Genomic DNA, 16,977 nt, shown 5'->3' on the forward strand with positions numbered 1-16,977 from the left:
ATGCCATGACAGCGAATGAGGCTGGGAAACTGAGTTTTTTTTCTTTTTCTTTTCTTTTTTCATGCCAGGTCTCACAGTATTAGTTCTCACCATGTGTGTCATCGTCTGATATTCAGATTGGGAGAAAAAAAAAAAAAAAAAAGAGCTGCTGTATTAAATTATTAAACAGCAGATTAGTGTCAGATTTGAACTATTAATGGTATTAATGGCATGAAATGTTATGAAAGCAATTGTGTTTTTTCAGCTTTTGAAGGGATATCAAACTATTAATTTGTGTCTTTGGGGGTGATCACGAGGCTGCACAGTGGCACAGTTGGTAGCACTGTTACTTTGCAGCAAGAAGGTCCTGGGTTCGATTCCCAGCCTGGGGTCTTTCTGCATGGAGTTTGCGTGTTCTCTCTGGGTACTCCGGCTTTGTCAGGTTATTTATTATTAATAAATAGTGTGTGTGTACATGGTTGTTTGTCCTGTCTGTCTCTGTGTTGCCCTGTGACAGACTGGCCTGTCCAAGGTGAACCCCCCTCTCGCCCGAAACGTTAGCTGGAGATAGGCACCAGCACCCCCTCCTGACCCCACTAGGGACAAGGGTGTAAGACAATAGGGTGATCATGACACACACATTATTGTACATTATAGTTTTAACAAATGTAAACGAGTAATTTAGAAGATTTCTTTCACATCAAAAAGAACAGAAGTTTGCAAACCTGTCATAAAAAGCCAAACAACCACATGGTTATCTTGAAACTGATTCTTCTCAATTGAAGCAAAACCAGACCTATTATTATAAGCACACACAGCCCTGACTCAAATTCAGCAAAATTGTCTGAATTTGAGGAAGTGAAAGCGCCACTCAACCGATGTCCAAATAAAGGTCTGCAGACTTCTGAATGTCAGTGTTACATTTCCTGGATATCTATTAAAACAAGCATCTATTTCTACATTTATTCTTCAAATAAAGGAAGCCGGGGCGCACCGCAGTTTCTGTCGCAGCAAATAATCACACATGGGCTGAGTTTAATGTTAAATAAAGTGCAGGAAGGCAAAGGTTCGTGTTTTCACTCTAGGTCGAATATGAGGAATAAAACGGGGTGAAATGTACATCCTGCTTCCTTAGTAGCCAATAAAACGGTCAAATTCTGTTTGAACTTAGCTCACCTTTTCTGACGACATAGGAAATGCAAGCATTTGGATCTTATGCTTTAGGTGCAAGCATGGAGTTTCTCAGTAATTACACCCAACATGCAGGATAATAAAAGTTGTGAGACTTGCTGAGCAGAGGCTGCATGCATTGAAGTCTTCACATTTTTAAGGAAGAGAGATGTTTCTACTTCTTCAAAACACTTTCTACTGATTGTTGCCCGTTGATATTGGTTAAAAATAAAATGCCAAGATAATGCAGAAGCAGCTTTTTTTTTCTTTCCACGAGATGAGCAGAAAATGTTTTTAAGTGCTGCCAAATATATATAAACAGGGTGTTGTCTTCAGAGTATAAGCTGATGGAAAGCATAACGTTAAAATGCAAAGCTGATGCTTCCAAGCAGAGGACAGGCGTTGGACAAACATTTTAAAAAGAATTAAATATTTTTTATTTATATATAGTTGTATTTTCCCTCTGGCCGCCTCCAACTCTGCAGATCTTTCGATTGAGAAGCGTCGACAAGACAACACCCGGCTCCATCCACGTTTCCTCCGCATGTTTTTGATCTCTTCGAAAAGGGGGATGCCCTGCTCTTCCATCTGCTGCGGATAGAGATTGACATTTCGAAAAAAAAATTAACATCTAAAATGTCAAAATAAGCAAAATGATCCGCAAATGTTCTAATGCTCAGAGCAGAGGGGGGGAAATGTTTTCACGCAAGAAAAAAAAATTATTTTGATTGCAAATTGTTCTTCTACTGATACAAAAGCTCCACTAAATCAGCTTAAAACCACCTGAGATCAGGTGATAGATTAAAAAAATAAATAAATAAACATAATCTAAATGCACTCAAGTTCAAAACAACTTGGAGTCATTAAGTAGGCCGTTACCTAAAAGTACAACGTATGATTTAGCTGTGATTATTTTTTCCCTTAAGTCACATGCGAGCCGTTCAAAAACTTAATTCCTTGTAATTGTGTCAATGTTTTTGAAGAACTCGTGAGAAATTCTCTCTCTCTCTCTCTCTCGCTGTTCTTCAGCCGACAACAAATGTTAAGCTGATGAGCAAAACAGAGGCTGCAAGACCGAGAAAATCCCCAGGCCATTCATTTCAGACTTTCAGTAGCATAAAACATATGAGGTTGAGGCGAGGACAGAGAGCTCTAAATGAGAGCATGAGGACTGAATATTGTGATTTTAAAGATGCACAGCATGTTTCCAACCTGAAGTTGACTCAGTTTACTGGGAACGACCTGCAAAAAAAAAAAAGAAAAAAAAAGAAGAGGGTTTTAACTAGGACATGAGTCTTCCAGTCTTGGGTCGTGAACAGGGTTAAAAGATTACATCTTCAGAATTTGGCATCTGTGGATAATTTAACGCAGACAAGAACACAGCAGTGGGAGGTGATGTTTCTGTTTGTTCGTTTCTAAATCATGTAGGTGCGCTCTTGAGTGGAATTTTATTCTGAAACTACACCAAGCCGATTTATTTCGGGCCAACAGAAATACACTGGCGGAAAAGATTCAGGCTGGAAGCTTGAGATTAACGACGACCTTCAAGGGTCACGGACGGAAAACGAAAAGAAGCGGGACGTGAGCGGGAGCCGTCTTGGTGGACATAACATGGCAAATTGTTGCTCCTTAGCTGTATATTTGATTTCCTTATCTGCACTATTTAACTGGCAGATGCAAAAGCAGATAGGTAGAATCTTACTTTCACGTGAAATTGAAACCTAAGCGTTTAGAGGTAAATTCCCCAAGTGTTACCTCATTCCAGGAAACGGACGGTAGAAAAAATACTCAGACTGTGCATACATCTGAGTTCCTGTTAAACCTCTGAAAATCCCTTTAGCTTTCTATATTTCAACCCCCCACCCTTTTTTTTAAACCTGATCTAGATTGTATAAATACAAACAAACAAAAGTAGCAGAATTTGGTTACTTCTTTTATTATTAAGAATCTCTGCATTACAGTAGACAGTGGGAAAAAAAAAACATGAATAAAGCATCAACACAATGCCCTTTTCTATGTATGATCAATTGATTTTTTTTTTTGCATGATTAATAACAAAATGAATTTGCATAAAGTCTGCTGTAAAGCCCGATGAAATGATTAAAAGGACGCCAACCATTGCACTTTCAACCCTTTATTATGGCACACTACTATCTGTTGTGCACTCAAATTCATCTTCAGCCCATTGAGGATCCATTAAAACAAAAATAAACGCCGACTTTTATGTTCTTCTCCAGCTTTTCCCTGAAAAATTACACATGCTGAAATTAATGCGGCCAAAAATGAGGAAGGACTTGAAATGAAAACTGCCGTTTACTCACAGTTTAAAGTCAGGAACTTGACCGTGTTATGCACAGCCCCAAATGAAAACAACCCAAAGCACAGCAAGAATCACCTGTTGGTTTAAATATTCACTTCCACCACTGTTAGAATAACAATTAACCCCCCAAAAAACACAGGATAGAGGTTCAATCACGTAAAAAAAAAGAGAAAAAAGACAAGGATATAATTCAGTCTGCCGGTATAAGAAGGCAAAACACAAGGCGAAAATAATTAGGCCGTTTGTGGTACCGTCATCTTTTCTCCTGAAATGGGAAGGAACATTTGCTACAAATACTTCAAATATACCTGAAATCAAAACGAAGCCACTTTTTAAGGAATGTGAACTGGAAGTGGTGTTGTTGATGCTCACAGCTAAAATTAAGACTCATGTACTGCATCACACTGATAAATAAATACACTTCTTTTCTCAGGGGGCAGAGAAGGGACGAGGAGGCTTCGGGTTGGGTCTATGGGTCTTCACAAATCCATAAACTACGCCATCAGCTGCTTACAGTATCACCAATTTAAATGGAACTGCGCTCTAAGATAAAAAAAAAAAGCAAACAAAAAAAAAAACTGGCCCACAGTTACCATGCTCATTGGTCCGGGGATGCGGAAACTCGCTTTGTTCGTTTTCAGCCTGATCTAGAGCCTGTGAGAACTGACTTTACCGTATGACGTGTTTTTTGTTGTTGTTGTTGTTTTGTTTTGTCCTTTTTAAACTGCAAAAGTCCTCAGAAGAGACCGACGCCGACGATCCGCCGGGCTACATGAGCTCCACGTAATTGGCCGGGAACATCCCGAAGTGGCCGTCCGGACCATATCCCCGCCACCAGCCCTCGTCGATCATTTCGATGCCGGTGATGATTTCGTCCGGGTCGAACGAGATCTCGGTGTCGTCGGCTGAAAGAGCAGAGGAACGGCGCGTCAGCATGAGCAGACGTAAAGCTGTGGTTTTACGGGCCTCATGTGCTGCGTGTAATCAGCAGAGATCAGAGAGCAGCGCCTCTGACGATATGGGGGACATTAGTAAGCACATGGTATGAGTCACCAGCACCCACATTACAAGCTGCATTCGTGCTGGACAATAACTATGGGGCTTGGTGCAAAACATGCTGCTCAACAACATCGCCAACTAAAAGAAAAAGGAAAAAAATCAACTTGTTTTTAGCCCTCTAGTAACATGCAGCTATTGTCTCTTCACCTCCCAGATACCTAGAACATGCAACTGAAAGAAGAAGTGATGAAACGGCGTGGTCACCCAGTCTTTGAGAATATAAACGTGCCCTTCACTTCTCAGAAACACGTTTACATTAAAATCAGCTAAATGTGTTTGTAATAAAAGCTGCTGTCCTTCCCAGCAGTTTCCCACATCAGCCTCTGTTTGCAAAAGATGAAGCAGTAAAACATAATGGAGTCACTGGTAAATATCGTACTCTAAAAATCAGACAGGAAAAAAATGGTTGGTAGACTTTTAAGGTAATATTGTGAAGTACAGTAGAGACCAGAGTTTTTTTCCTGGCTGTGTTAAGCATCTTATACAGTAACAGTCCATTAATTGCAAGCAAACATTGTAGAAATTTTTTTTTTTTCTGGAATTAAAAGTCAGTTTAGCAGCACTGAGGATGATTTCTTCTTTTACATTAAAGAGATTAGATAATCTTCTACCTTTTTCTTTCCTTTTTTTTTTTTTTGCTCTAAATGCCATTTAAAACTGAACTTGTTGTTTTTCCCCTCAAGATTATCCTCAGATTGAGAATCACACACACTAATGCAGAGGCTGAATGGAAACCTTAGGAGGGCGCTCAAGATAAAATTGTGAAATGAATCAGAGCAATTCATACCAAAGATTTGGTCTGTAATTTACGTTCTCCGTTCCTAACAAATGTCGACCGCAAAATACAATTTAAATAAATAAATTGGCACATAAATTGTTGATTCTTAAGCTGTGGTGAGAGAATGAAGTTCTGGGTAAATAGAGAGCCTGTTAGTCACCATGCACTCAATAACCATTAGTGACTCACATTCATTTTCTAACATCTGACAGCATTTAAATAGTTATCAGTTCTCCTCTGGTTTACCAGCCCCATCACTGATAACCAGCCACAAATAAATCACATTTATTTATTCTAAATGGTACTTGGTCTTAAACACATAATTGGCCAGGTTATTTCCCCACACCTTTTTTCTTTAAGCCGAGCTACTGTGCGCTTACATTAATGGTTTTCCATCACATTTTGAAGCACAAAGGTAACACGTGCTGAAGACCTCAAAGACTAGTTGAAACGATGCTTCAAACAGCAAAAGTAACTATCTCCGTCACACTATGTGGAGGTTTGCAAATGTAAGCATTTTCATGTTATTGTTAATCATTGTCACGATAATTTAGTTCTTTCTACATACAGTAAACGCTACCATGTTTCTCTTTTTGAGAAAGGGCGCAGCTCAGCATTCAGCAGCATTTATCAACAAGTGTCTAAACTTTGGGATTTTGCTCCACTTGGCAGAGTTCGAACACAACTGGCCTAAGTTATACTTTTGCAGTTTACATGAAGTATATATGCACAGCTTCATGATATCACACGACTATTACCTAGCTTTTTTCACAGCCATTAATTGGTAAAGGAGTCTTAAAATAGAGCAGCAGAGTGTGGTAAAGACTTGATACAAAGAGCTTCATATAAAGTCAGTGGAAACATCCTTTTTGGGAAAGGGTCTGACGTTTAAGAACTGAAGTTCTGTGGTTAAACCACTATGAGTATCATTTCTTTCTTTTCGTTTTTTAGGTTTAGTTCTGCATATTCCTTTTATATGTAAATGCAAAAGATATACAATTATTGTTATGAGTGTCACAGTTCTTTAAAGATTGGCTGTAACCAAAATTTCTAAACATTTTTAAGCTCTTTTAAAATCGCAGGCCTTAGAAATATGAATAAACACATTAGTTGGCAAGAAAAACTAGCCCAGTGGCATTTCTGAGTTTGTTGCACGACTTCTGCAGCTTGACCTGAGAGTGGAGATCAGAGTAATAGTTCCCCAACCTAAATAACCACCAGCTTATAAACAACACTGTAGCTGCTAAAAGGAGAACATTAATAGGCAAATTAGAAGTGACTAAGTTGACACTGTAGTTTTTCTGCATGTATGCCCAGCACCCCAGCAGTACTTGTTTTAACTCGGAGGACGTATCCTTGCATCTCGTCTATGTTTGTATTAAATTACATTTGAGTGTGGTGCAAACGGTAGCAAACTGATGCAACAAGAGGCTTGTGGCTAAAAATCTTTGAATGCGGTTTACTAAAACTGCTGATATATTTAGGTTGAGAGAGAAAATTAAAGATTATTTTATATTTAACTAAACTAAAAAGGCATCATTAAACATTACTAAGGAAACACCGTTTTAAATGTCAACTTAGTAAACTACAAACATTGTCTGTAATGATGAGAAGACAATAAGCTGAACCGAACAGTGCTAGCTAGCTAGCTAATGTCAGCCTATTTTACTTCTATGACTCTATAAAACAGAAGAATAAAAAAATAACATACTTTACTTGAAAACTACAATTATATTTAGCAAGTTTATTTCATATCCTTGCAAAAAATATATATCGATATTAGAGATAACATTATTATTACTGTAATAATCAATGTCATATTACTTTAGTAGCAGGAGGAATACATGTTGCTTTTCTGTTTTAAATGAGAGCATTTACTTTTACATTTTTTTTGTAAATATCTTAGACCATCGTACTTAAAAAATGTTGTGAAAGTTGCTCTTTTATTTCCACCCTAACAGGCTGTTTAAATGACAGTCCACAGTCACTAGTGACCCAGCACAGACATAATCCATCCTTTTATATTGCATTGTGACAACTCACCAGCCTGATAATCATATAATGCTCTGGCACAGATTCCTTTGTCTGACGTTTCCTCTACAGTCATTTCATAAGAGTTACTCTCATCCACCTGCAAGAGAGACGACATTAACTCATGGAGCAGATTCAGGTATGTCTTATGGTAGAAGTGTCTTTCTACAGAGATGAGAACACCAACCTGGGCAGGCTCTTCATAAGGTGTTTCTTCAACATACGTGTTAGCAGCTGGTGCCTCCTCTGGAAAAAAATACAAAAACATAATAAATGAGGTACTGTGAGTATGACTGTACGATTAGGGACTGTCACCTGCCAGCAGGTGGCAGCACAAACAACCAAACAGAAAAAAAAAGCTGTTCAAAGTAAACAAAAATATATATATATTTTTTGCTCGTTTAAATAAATGGCAGTGCTGGTAAAACTGATCAATGATGGCTTAAGGTGATGAGAAATGAAATGAACCCCACCTTTCCTCTGTTCCTGGGGAGGAGTCTCCTGCTCATGCTCATCTTTCTCAAATGTGGCTTGCTCATCATTCAAATCCGGCTCTTTAGCACCCAAAACACAAGCACAGACATGCATGTAGACAATGGAGCACATTCACAAGTCCACACAGGTTCAACGCCGCCACCGGACCCACTTAGAGCGTTCTTTACGTTTTTTGTTGTGAAAAGACAATTAGTTAACAAAAAAAGACATAGGGAGTCCACAGGCTGAGCTGAGCATAAAGCATGACGAAGAATGAAAATTACCATCATGAGAAATGTGGAGAAGATGACAAATATGACGAATGAAACACAGAGCGTTTTGTCTATAAAAGCCAGAACATGCGTTAAAACCAGTCATTTGCCACTTTAAGCTGTTACACTGTCTTATTTTCAACACTGACGTGTCAAAGCAGCACATTCTCATATCAAGAAGAATCTTTGAAAAAATCTGAAAGGTGTGGTGTGCTGCTGTATTCAGCCCATCTGACTCAATACTTTGCAGAATCGCATTTCACTGTAATAACAGCTCTCAGAGTATGTCTAATAGATTTGCACATCTGGTGGAAATATTTCTTCTCATTCTTTGTAGAAATCTCAAGTTCTGACAGACTGAATGGAGAGCAGTCTTGCTGCAGATTGGGGCCTGGGCCTTTTACACCAGAGTTGCCATGGAAATCCTGACTGCTTCTCTGAATAATGTCGTCCTTGCCTCACCTGTCAGCTTAGGTTGAGAGCCACGTCCATTTGCATTTTCAGAAGATGGACTGAACAAAGCTCTAACATGTATTGATTTACACCGTTAAATTTCCCCACATCTCTGGACTGTAGGTGAACTGTCTTTACTAATATGGTGACTTATGAATTTACTGGTTGCCCTGGATGTTATTTTGTGTCATCAGAATAAAGGGGGCTGAATACAAATCCCACACTTTCACATTTTTATGTGTGAATCAGCCAAGTGTTATTTTTGATGAAAGGCATTTATTGGAAATATTTTACTCAGGAAGCTGATTCTAAGTAATAAATCAAACAGAAGTGGTGGGTGTGAGTAACATCTCAGACTTCCTATAACTTTTTGTTTTGCTACAATTATTTTTGATATGACTTGGGTTTTGATACTGGTGTGTTTCAGTCTTCCTGTCAATATGTGTATGTTGGGGTGTGTGTGTGTGTGTTAAGCTCAGACCTGTGGCACGGACAACAGCAGCTGGCACAGGAGAAGGAGAAGGTTGGCGCGGAGGTGAGCTGGCTCGCTCAGATTCGTACGCTTGCTTAGACAGAAAAGGGCTTCGAAGTCGCCCTGAGCAGACGAAACAAACACACCCCCAAACACGGGTCCACAAATGGATGAGAGAGAAGACAAAGAGGAGGCAGACTCAGCGGAGGAAGAGACACGGTTAAGGAGACAGAGTTAAGTATGATCATGAGGCAACTAGACACTCTGATGAAAACCTTTGAGTATGTATAGAGCCGGCGATTACAGTCGCACCTACCACTCCCCGACAGCAAGTCAAGAAAGTGTTACGCTGATGCAAGGTTGGCTGGAGCAAATAAAGCAAGCTGTTACTGCTTCTGCTGGGGCAATACCTGGCTGAGGGCTGTCAGGGGCAGCAGAGGGAGCGTCTGAGTCGCTGGGAGTCATTCCTCGCTCCCGCTGCTTGAACATTTCCCTGGGGTTCACGGCACGCTGAGAGATCAGAGAAGCCGCCTCCTATAGAGGGAAAAAAAAAAGAAATAAAAAAACAGAAGCATACGACAAAACACCTAAAATAAAGATTCATCTGTAGGCGATAAAGAAAAGGTTATTAGTAAAGATTTTTTTTAGAAATTTGTGCTGCAGATCTAAACTGGAAAAAGGAAAGAGCTTTAAAGATGAGAAGCTTAAAGAGAGTAGGATCGGAGAGAAAAGGTGCTTCAGGAGAGAAGGATTTTTTTTTGGGAAGGAAAACTCACGTTGGCTTTCTCCACAGAGTCACCTCTCCTGACTGCTTTCCTTTGAGCTGCATCGTTCTGCTGCTGCTGCTCCTCCTCCTGATGGTGTCGATATTAAATTTGGCACGACTTTCACAAGATGTGCGCACTACATCTCTGGGTCATTCCGCCCCTTCGCCAAATCACACCACCACATTTGACCCACAATTACCTTTTCGCATCCATTGATTATTTAGCAATCCACACGCTTAAAATGGTATCACTTTTCCTTTTTGTAGAAATAAATAAATATGATAATTGGTGAAGCATGGATCAGAAATTTCTTGGGCGATACAGATGTTCTGAAGAAAGCTGGGGTTTGTGACAGAGGTTGCTGCACGAGACAATGCCGAGATTATTCCCGTCTATGGATCAAAGTTTTCACTGGGTTTTTATTAAGCTAAAAAAATGTTTTGATGCATTTAACAAATTGTACTTTTTAAAAGATTAACCTAAAAATCAACAGAGTACGTCAAATGGTTCAAACCAGTTCTAATTTTTAATTACAAAATAAAATAAAAAAAAGGTAAAAAAAAAAATATTAAGATAATTTTCAGAATACTTGGTATCACACAGCTTCTCCACTACTTTTGGCTTTGATCCCTATTTATTGGAGTCACACAAACACATGTTTGATAGCAGATTACCAGTAAAACATCGTAAATTGTTTTAATCGGAAACTGCTCAGCTATGTAAATCATTGACTAAAAGTGTGTGTCAGTGATCAAGTCTGTATGTTTTTGTCTGTGCAGTGTGACTAGAAGTCACTTGTAGTTTTATTTTCTTCTCTTTTATTGGATTGCATATCCATTTTTTGCAACCTGCCAAGAGACTGTAGATGACACAATTAGCTTATGCCATAATCCATCAAATGGTGACATTTATGTTTGAGCTGCATATAGTCCCTTTTTAAAGAAAGTTTACTTTCATTACTAAATGATTTATTGTCAAAGCAAGGGCAAAAATTTCCACTGTCAATGTCCAAAACATCCTGCAGGAGGCAGTGCTATTTTTTACTGAACAACCCAAACCAAAACAACACAGGTATGAAATGGCGAAGCAGGAAAATGCCCAGCACTCTTCAGCTACCAAAACAGTGTTTTATAGTAAACCATCTCCACTTAAATAAGAATCTGTTGTTCATCCCAGTCAGCAGACTGAAGAGCTGAAAAGCATTTGGTTGGCTGTCAGAGTCAGACACTCACCCAGCGTTGCTTTTCCTGCTCTTTGCTCTCGGCTTCCAGCTGCTGCTGATACTTCCTGCCATGAAAAAAAAAGAGGAGGATCCTGTTAAAAGATGCTGTTATGAACAAGTCAGAACCAGAGCACACGCTACCTACTTTTGTTGATCGATTTGAGAAGATCTCTCCTTGTCCCTTTTATCCCTCTGCACTGCCTCTTTGGTCTCTCGGTCTTTCCTCTCCCTCTCCAGCTTTTGACGCTCCTCCTCAGCCTTACGACGGTCCTCCTGGCGACGTTTCTCCTCTTCTTTCTAAAAAGCCAACAGATCAGAATTTGTTTGAAATTTTACATCATTAAAACCAGAGAGTCTTATCACTACCATAAACAACTTTTCTTTTTTCTCCCCTCCAGGAGGTCTTTTGTGGGCTCTAGTGTCCCTTATATGAAAGTAGGCTGACAGGAAAGGGGGAAGGAGAGGGAGAAAGACATGGGGCAAATATCGCCGGGTCCGGGAATCGAACCCGCGATGGCCGCGTCGAGGACTCAAGGCCTCCAAACATGGGTCGCTCTATCCCCTACGCCACCACAGCACGTCCTACCATAAATAACTTCAACCTCAAAAACCTATAGAAGTTTCAATATAGTTCAAAATATTTAGCACTTCCTTTTAACCCAATATAGGAACTTAGACTTTTCTTTTTTTCTCTACACAAAATGTTTCCATGGTGCCAACCAAGCAGATTCAGTGTGCAAGCAGAATCTGCACAAGACTGATGTTCAGTTGATGAGTGAACCTCCACAGATCTCCATGGAAACTGTTGTACCTCTGCCTGTGCCCAGAAGTTGTCTTTATTGGTCTTCCTTATTTCTGACATGGCATTGGTTTTCTGGTACACTGAACCCTGAGGGGAGACATAAGCATGCACAAAAACCTTGTAAGCATAAAACGGATACATAAAATCCATAGTGATGCAAAGTGTTAGTTAAACCAGACACCAAAGCACCTTACCTCTCTGTTTTAGCTCTTTTAGATCCATTAAAGCTGCAGTATGTAACTTTTATAAAAGCATGTTTTTTTACATATTTGTTAAAACTGTCACTATTTTATGATAGTATGAGGAAGATAATATGTGAAAAAATAAATAAAAATATCAAGCTCCTCCAAATCCTCTTAGTGCCAAAGACAACCAATCTGAGCCAGGAGGAATGCATTAGTGCCGTCTGTCACTTTTGTGTACGCGCTGCTAAATGTGCACAATTTACTGCTCCAGAAAAACTGCTCATCTGCCGTCATCGGTGGCTATGCTAACTAGCCTGAGCATTCGTGACAGGCTCCATTATGGACAGAGAGCAAACAGAGGGTGTGAGCAGTGCGTACACAAGTATGACTGACAGCACTGAGACCCTCCTGGCTCTGATCGGTTGTTTCTGACCGATCTGTATTTCTGCTGATTTTGTCTCAGATTATCTGTCTCATCGTATACTTTCACAACATAGCAACATATTAGATATGTTAAAAAAAACAAAACATATTTTATCAAATTTACATACTGCAACTTTAAAGTAAAATATACAGATATAGTTTACCATAAGAACTGATTCTATGTCTACAGCATGTAATGATAAAAATGTCCAAGTGCTAAAATCTCTGTAAGACAGAGACTGTTGGGGAGGGAGCATACCACGGGCCCCTGAGGGCCGCTGTCCTGGAAGCGGTTGGAGGCTTCTTTGTGGAAGCTGTAGTTGGCTCCTGAAGCTTTGGCCACCTTCTGCATGATCGCCTCAGGCTCCACATCCTCATCTGCTCTGGCATTGATGGTGACATGGGCCCCCTGAAACCGCAGGAAAGAAAAAGATAATTCTCTTTCAGCACACAACCACATTTTAAATGTACCACCCAGTGAAAATGTTGCTACAAACAGCCGCCAGGTGAGTCAAACAGAAAGTAGTCACTTTCAGAAAGACCAAGGCTAACCAGTTCAATCCAACTGAGAATCTGTGGCAAGACATGATGATGAGATTGAGACATTAGGGTGGGGTGCACCGATTGCAGCTTTCTGGCCGATCACTGATCATTAAAAAGCCTGACCAATTTCAATTTTGACCAATACCGATTTTCAGTACCGATTGATCGGTGCATCTCTTTTGCATAGAAAAACAGGCAAACATTTCTGTCTCCAGACGTACCTCAAAAGATTTATAAAAATATTTTGAAAACCATGAATCATTTCCTTGAACTTCAGAAAGTGTGTGTTACTTTGTGTTGATCTATTGCTTAAAGTATATTAAGATTTATAGTTAGGTTACTGTGAAAATGTTCTAGGGCTTTTCCAAAGCCCCAAATTGTTTACTACCATAATCTTTTCAGAAACTACAACTTCCAGTAGCAGAACTACAAATTAAATAGCACTAATATTGCATAACCTTGAGGCTAACTCACTTCCACCATAAGAACTGTCTGCAGTGATAGGAAGGAGGACAATGTTGCCCTTTTTATTTAGTGTCATTAGGTAGAATCATAATCATAATTTCAGGTTGACTACAGCTTTACACAGCTAAAGACATGTGATTACTAAATACCCAGATGTTAAGAACTTTCTATAAACAATTAAGATTCAAAAGAGTTTTTGCCAATCCTGTGATGGCAATTTTCTCATCAACTGTGCTGACAGGAAATTATTCAGGATAAAACTAGATGCCTTGCTGACATTTTGCAGTAAAAAAAAACAAAACAGAAAAAGATGCATATTTCACGTAGCCTCAAACATTCACGATTACCTTAAGGAAATTGGCCACAGAGCTGACGTGGTTTGCACATATTCCCTTCCTGGCATCTTTTACACCCTCTCCAGTCTGAAACGTAAACCATTATTGAAGCGTTTAACAACGCTTCAATACGTCGCGTGTCATTAAATGCAGGACAGAACCATGCAGCACTCACCCAGTTGATGAGGACATATTTAGGCAGACCGGAATTGGGATCCTGGACCCGGCAGAAAGCGTACATCACTTTTCCACTGTTGAGCTCCTCAACCAGCTCCTCCAGGCCTCCATCTGATACACAAACATTGTGGAAAAATTCAATGGCTTCTTGTGGTTTGTTGTGCAACTGTGGACATATTTTCCTCCCTCTTGGAAATGTTGGGCTTTAGAAAGCAAAGGCCAGCAGTTCTTTTGTGCTCAGATTCAAGCACCACGACTGCATGCTGACAGAGACATTCCTGCATGCATTTGATAACAACAACAACAACAACTGGGTAACTTACCTCCTTTTTCTACCAGGCGAATGTCATTGCTGTTTCCCTCGTACGTGAACAAGGCCCTGTGGAAAACACAAGGACATACAGTGTTTTATCACTCATTAACCCATTTTAAGCATTCATGACACTTAAGCCCCTCTTCACACAAGATCTTTTAGGGAAGTAGAGTTCTGTAAATACGGCTGCTGCAGTTTTAATCCTCTTTAGAAACAGACATGTTAGTAATCTGTCTAGGCTGCTGGCCTTTGTCTTAATTAAAGGTTTCATATCATTTTATTTGCTTGGCGAATCTAACTACTCTTGAGCTCTTTGCGTGTTTTACATGTTGCAGAAAAATGAAAAGCAGATGATAGAAGTATCTGCCAGGTTTTAACTAGAGATGCATCAATGACACAGATTGGGTCACTGAAAGTATTCAAACAATATCAGTTTAACTAGTTTTCATAAATATGAATCAACACTAAAATCTTCCACTAAATGTATATGTGCATCAACCAACAGTTTGGTACTACACTAAAGTATAAACTAAGTAGCTGTTCCAATGGAATAATCTTATAAATTGATTCTTTTCTGTTGGATTTAAAATTTTTATCAAAGCAAATGGGTTAAGTGACATAGTTCATAAGGGGGGGGAAAGTGGAAGGGTCAAAGAAAATCAGAAATCGGTATCGGACAGGGGAAGCCAGATCAGTGACGTTTCTAGTTTTAACCAAAGACAAACACTGAAAATACACTTCCTTCCTATTCGCAAATTGCAAGATACTTCTTCTTAGAATCAGAAACCAGCTCTCTCCGAAAGTCAGATCCCTATTCTCCTTTTATTTTACACCGTCTGCAAAACATCACGGGAAGAAAAAAAAACACAACTAGTCACTGAATAAGTGAAAGAGGGCTGCAAAGAGATCCAAAAAAAATGAACACAAGGAAACATTCAGAACATATATTTAGAGGGAGGACCGAGCTATAAAGGATTCCTTGAGCAATTTCCCCTTTGGATTAAGTAATTCAGGTCGGTGTTAAACACTGCAGCGGTCATCAACAGGTTTCTATCTGGAGGCAGAGTCAGCGCTGTGAGGTTTGTTATCTGAAAGAGGAAGTCTCTGAATTTGCCTCTCACTTATTCAGTCATGTTTAGCGTCTATCTCGCCAGGAAGTGGGTGAAACAGGTGAAAGTCTTACCTCATATACTTCATTAGATCATTTAACAAGTGGTATAAATATACATGAAATAACATCTCACCAAAATTACCTACATCCCTGATTACCAGGTTTTAGGTTAGCATATTCCAAACCTTAAACATTACTGCCAATCAGTTATCCGCATGATTATTCTTCCCATGAGAAGAACTCTTAATTTATATTGAGGTTATTATTATCATCATAAACTCCAGCAGGCAAATACTAATAGAAATCAAGTTACCATGTAAGTTAATCAAATTCAATGCAACTTATTTGACGACACGCTCAAAGCTAGCAAACATTGTAAGCTAACCCGCCCTCTTGTGAGGCCCCAGCGCCGCTTTAAAGGTGGTGGCCCTTACCAGTTCGTGTCGGATTTTTCATCCACTACTTCTTTATAGGCAGCTGTTAACGCAGGGCCATTTTTACTGAGGTTAACAGCCATCGTTTTTGCCGAGTACAGCTAGGCAGCTAGCTCTCTGCGGGCTGCGCCCTTCCTACAGGAGGAGTGGCAGCGGTGCTGGCTTTCAGCTACATTCGCCCAGGGTGTGCTCCATATTATGCGCCGCGACTCCCGGATGGCGGGGCTCTTCAACATGTTTACGCTTGATAATATACGACTGTAATTTTGTGTCCTGTCCGAATCATTTCTAAGAAGCATCGCTTTGTTTCTCAAGAGATTTGGTTTATAGACGAATATTTCTCCCTTTTTAAAATAATGTGTAGTTCTGCCCCCGTAAAAGCCGCGCATGCGAATTTGTTAATCAAATGTACCCCAGTGTGCGTCGGTAAAAGGTAACCAGTGGCCCTGTAGAAACAGATGCCCCCTGGGCAAGAAGCGTTTTAAAGCCCCCCGAGTTACAAAAACTACAAGACACTTCAAATAAAGGTTCGTGCGAGATCTGCAAAAGTATTCACTATATTTTTTCCAACTACAAACTTCAATGGGTTTTATGCGTTAAAACAACACAAGCAGCACAACTGCACAAATAAAAACATTAAAAATATAGTCAGCTATGTGACCTATATTGTAATTAGGATTTTTCCCAATTTTCCTTGGAGAAATTTGTGTTTCAAAATAGAGCTCAGACTGGCTGAGGTCTCGCCATTGGTTCTCAACTGGATTTCAGTGAGGACTTTGATTAGGCCCTTCTGACATATAAATAGACTTAGACTTAGACTGACTTTATTGTCATTTTGCATGCACAGGGTGTATACAGAACGAAATTTCGTTGCATATGGCTCAGGACAATGTTTTGAGCTTTCAATGTTGTGAGGTTACTCCAGAATAAAATAAAATACAGTATAAAATATGAATATAAATATAAATATAGAATATAAAGTGCAGGAATGACAGTAAAATAGAAGGTATTTAGCTCTGTACATGTGCAAGGTATAAAGTGGAGACCAGTTTTTGAGTGCAGTCCAGTTAAGAGCTCAGCAGTCTGATGGCAAGTGGGAAAAAGCTGTTTCGGAACCTGGTGGACCTGCACCGGATGCTGCGGAACCTCTTTCCAGAGGGCAGCAGGGAGAACAGTCCATGGTGGGGGTGTG

At 39.7% G+C, this 16,977-nt stretch overlaps 1 protein-coding gene across 7 annotated transcripts; it reads right to left on the reverse strand.

The window, feature by feature from the left end:
* Window positions 1-3,069: 3,069 nt before the first annotated feature.
* Window positions 3,070-15,960, reverse strand: dbnlb (drebrin-like b). Of its 7 annotated transcripts, XM_028033721.1 has the most exons (15): window positions 15,786-15,959; window positions 14,251-14,306; window positions 13,926-14,038; window positions 13,763-13,837; window positions 12,667-12,816; window positions 11,809-11,886; window positions 11,143-11,294; window positions 11,008-11,062; window positions 9,785-9,862; window positions 9,419-9,542; window positions 9,018-9,131; window positions 7,811-7,891; window positions 7,525-7,583; window positions 7,350-7,437; window positions 3,070-4,374 (listed from the first exon to the last, which is right to left on the reverse strand). In XM_028033721.1, the coding sequence occupies exons 1-15, from the start codon at window positions 15,866-15,868 to the stop codon at window positions 4,238-4,240; spliced, it is 1,443 nt and encodes a 480-aa protein (XP_027889522.1). In that variant the 5' UTR covers window positions 15,869-15,959; the 3' UTR covers window positions 3,070-4,237. The 7 variants fall into 7 exon arrangements, with proteins under 7 accessions (XP_027889522.1, XP_027889523.1, XP_027889524.1 ...); XM_028033722.1 differs by lacking the exon at window positions 9,785-9,862 and having other exon boundaries at window positions 15,786-15,960; XM_028033723.1 differs by lacking the exon at window positions 7,811-7,891.
* Window positions 15,961-16,977: the final 1,017 nt, after the last annotated feature.

This window comes from Xiphophorus couchianus, chromosome 12, assembly GCF_001444195.1.
Source record: "Xiphophorus couchianus chromosome 12, X_couchianus-1.0, whole genome shotgun sequence".
Lineage (NCBI taxonomy): Eukaryota > Metazoa > Chordata > Actinopteri > Cyprinodontiformes > Poeciliidae > Xiphophorus > Xiphophorus couchianus.

What these genes read in the sequence shown, in the direction of transcription:
- dbnlb (XM_028033721.1), bottom strand. Translation starts at nt 15,868, where the DNA reads ATGGCTGTTAACCTCAGTAAAAATGGCCCTGCGTTAACAGCTGCCTAT. An exon ending in AATATGTCCTCATCAACTGG is followed by an intron (nt 13,838 to 13,925) that starts GTGAGTGCTGCA and finishes TTTACGTTTCAG; the next exon opens with ACTGGAGAGGGTGTAAAAGA. An exon ending in AGCAGGAAAAGCAACGCTGG is followed by an intron (nt 9,863 to 11,007) that starts GTGAGTGTCTGA and finishes CGACACCATCAG; the next exon opens with GAGGAGGAGCAGCAGCAGCA.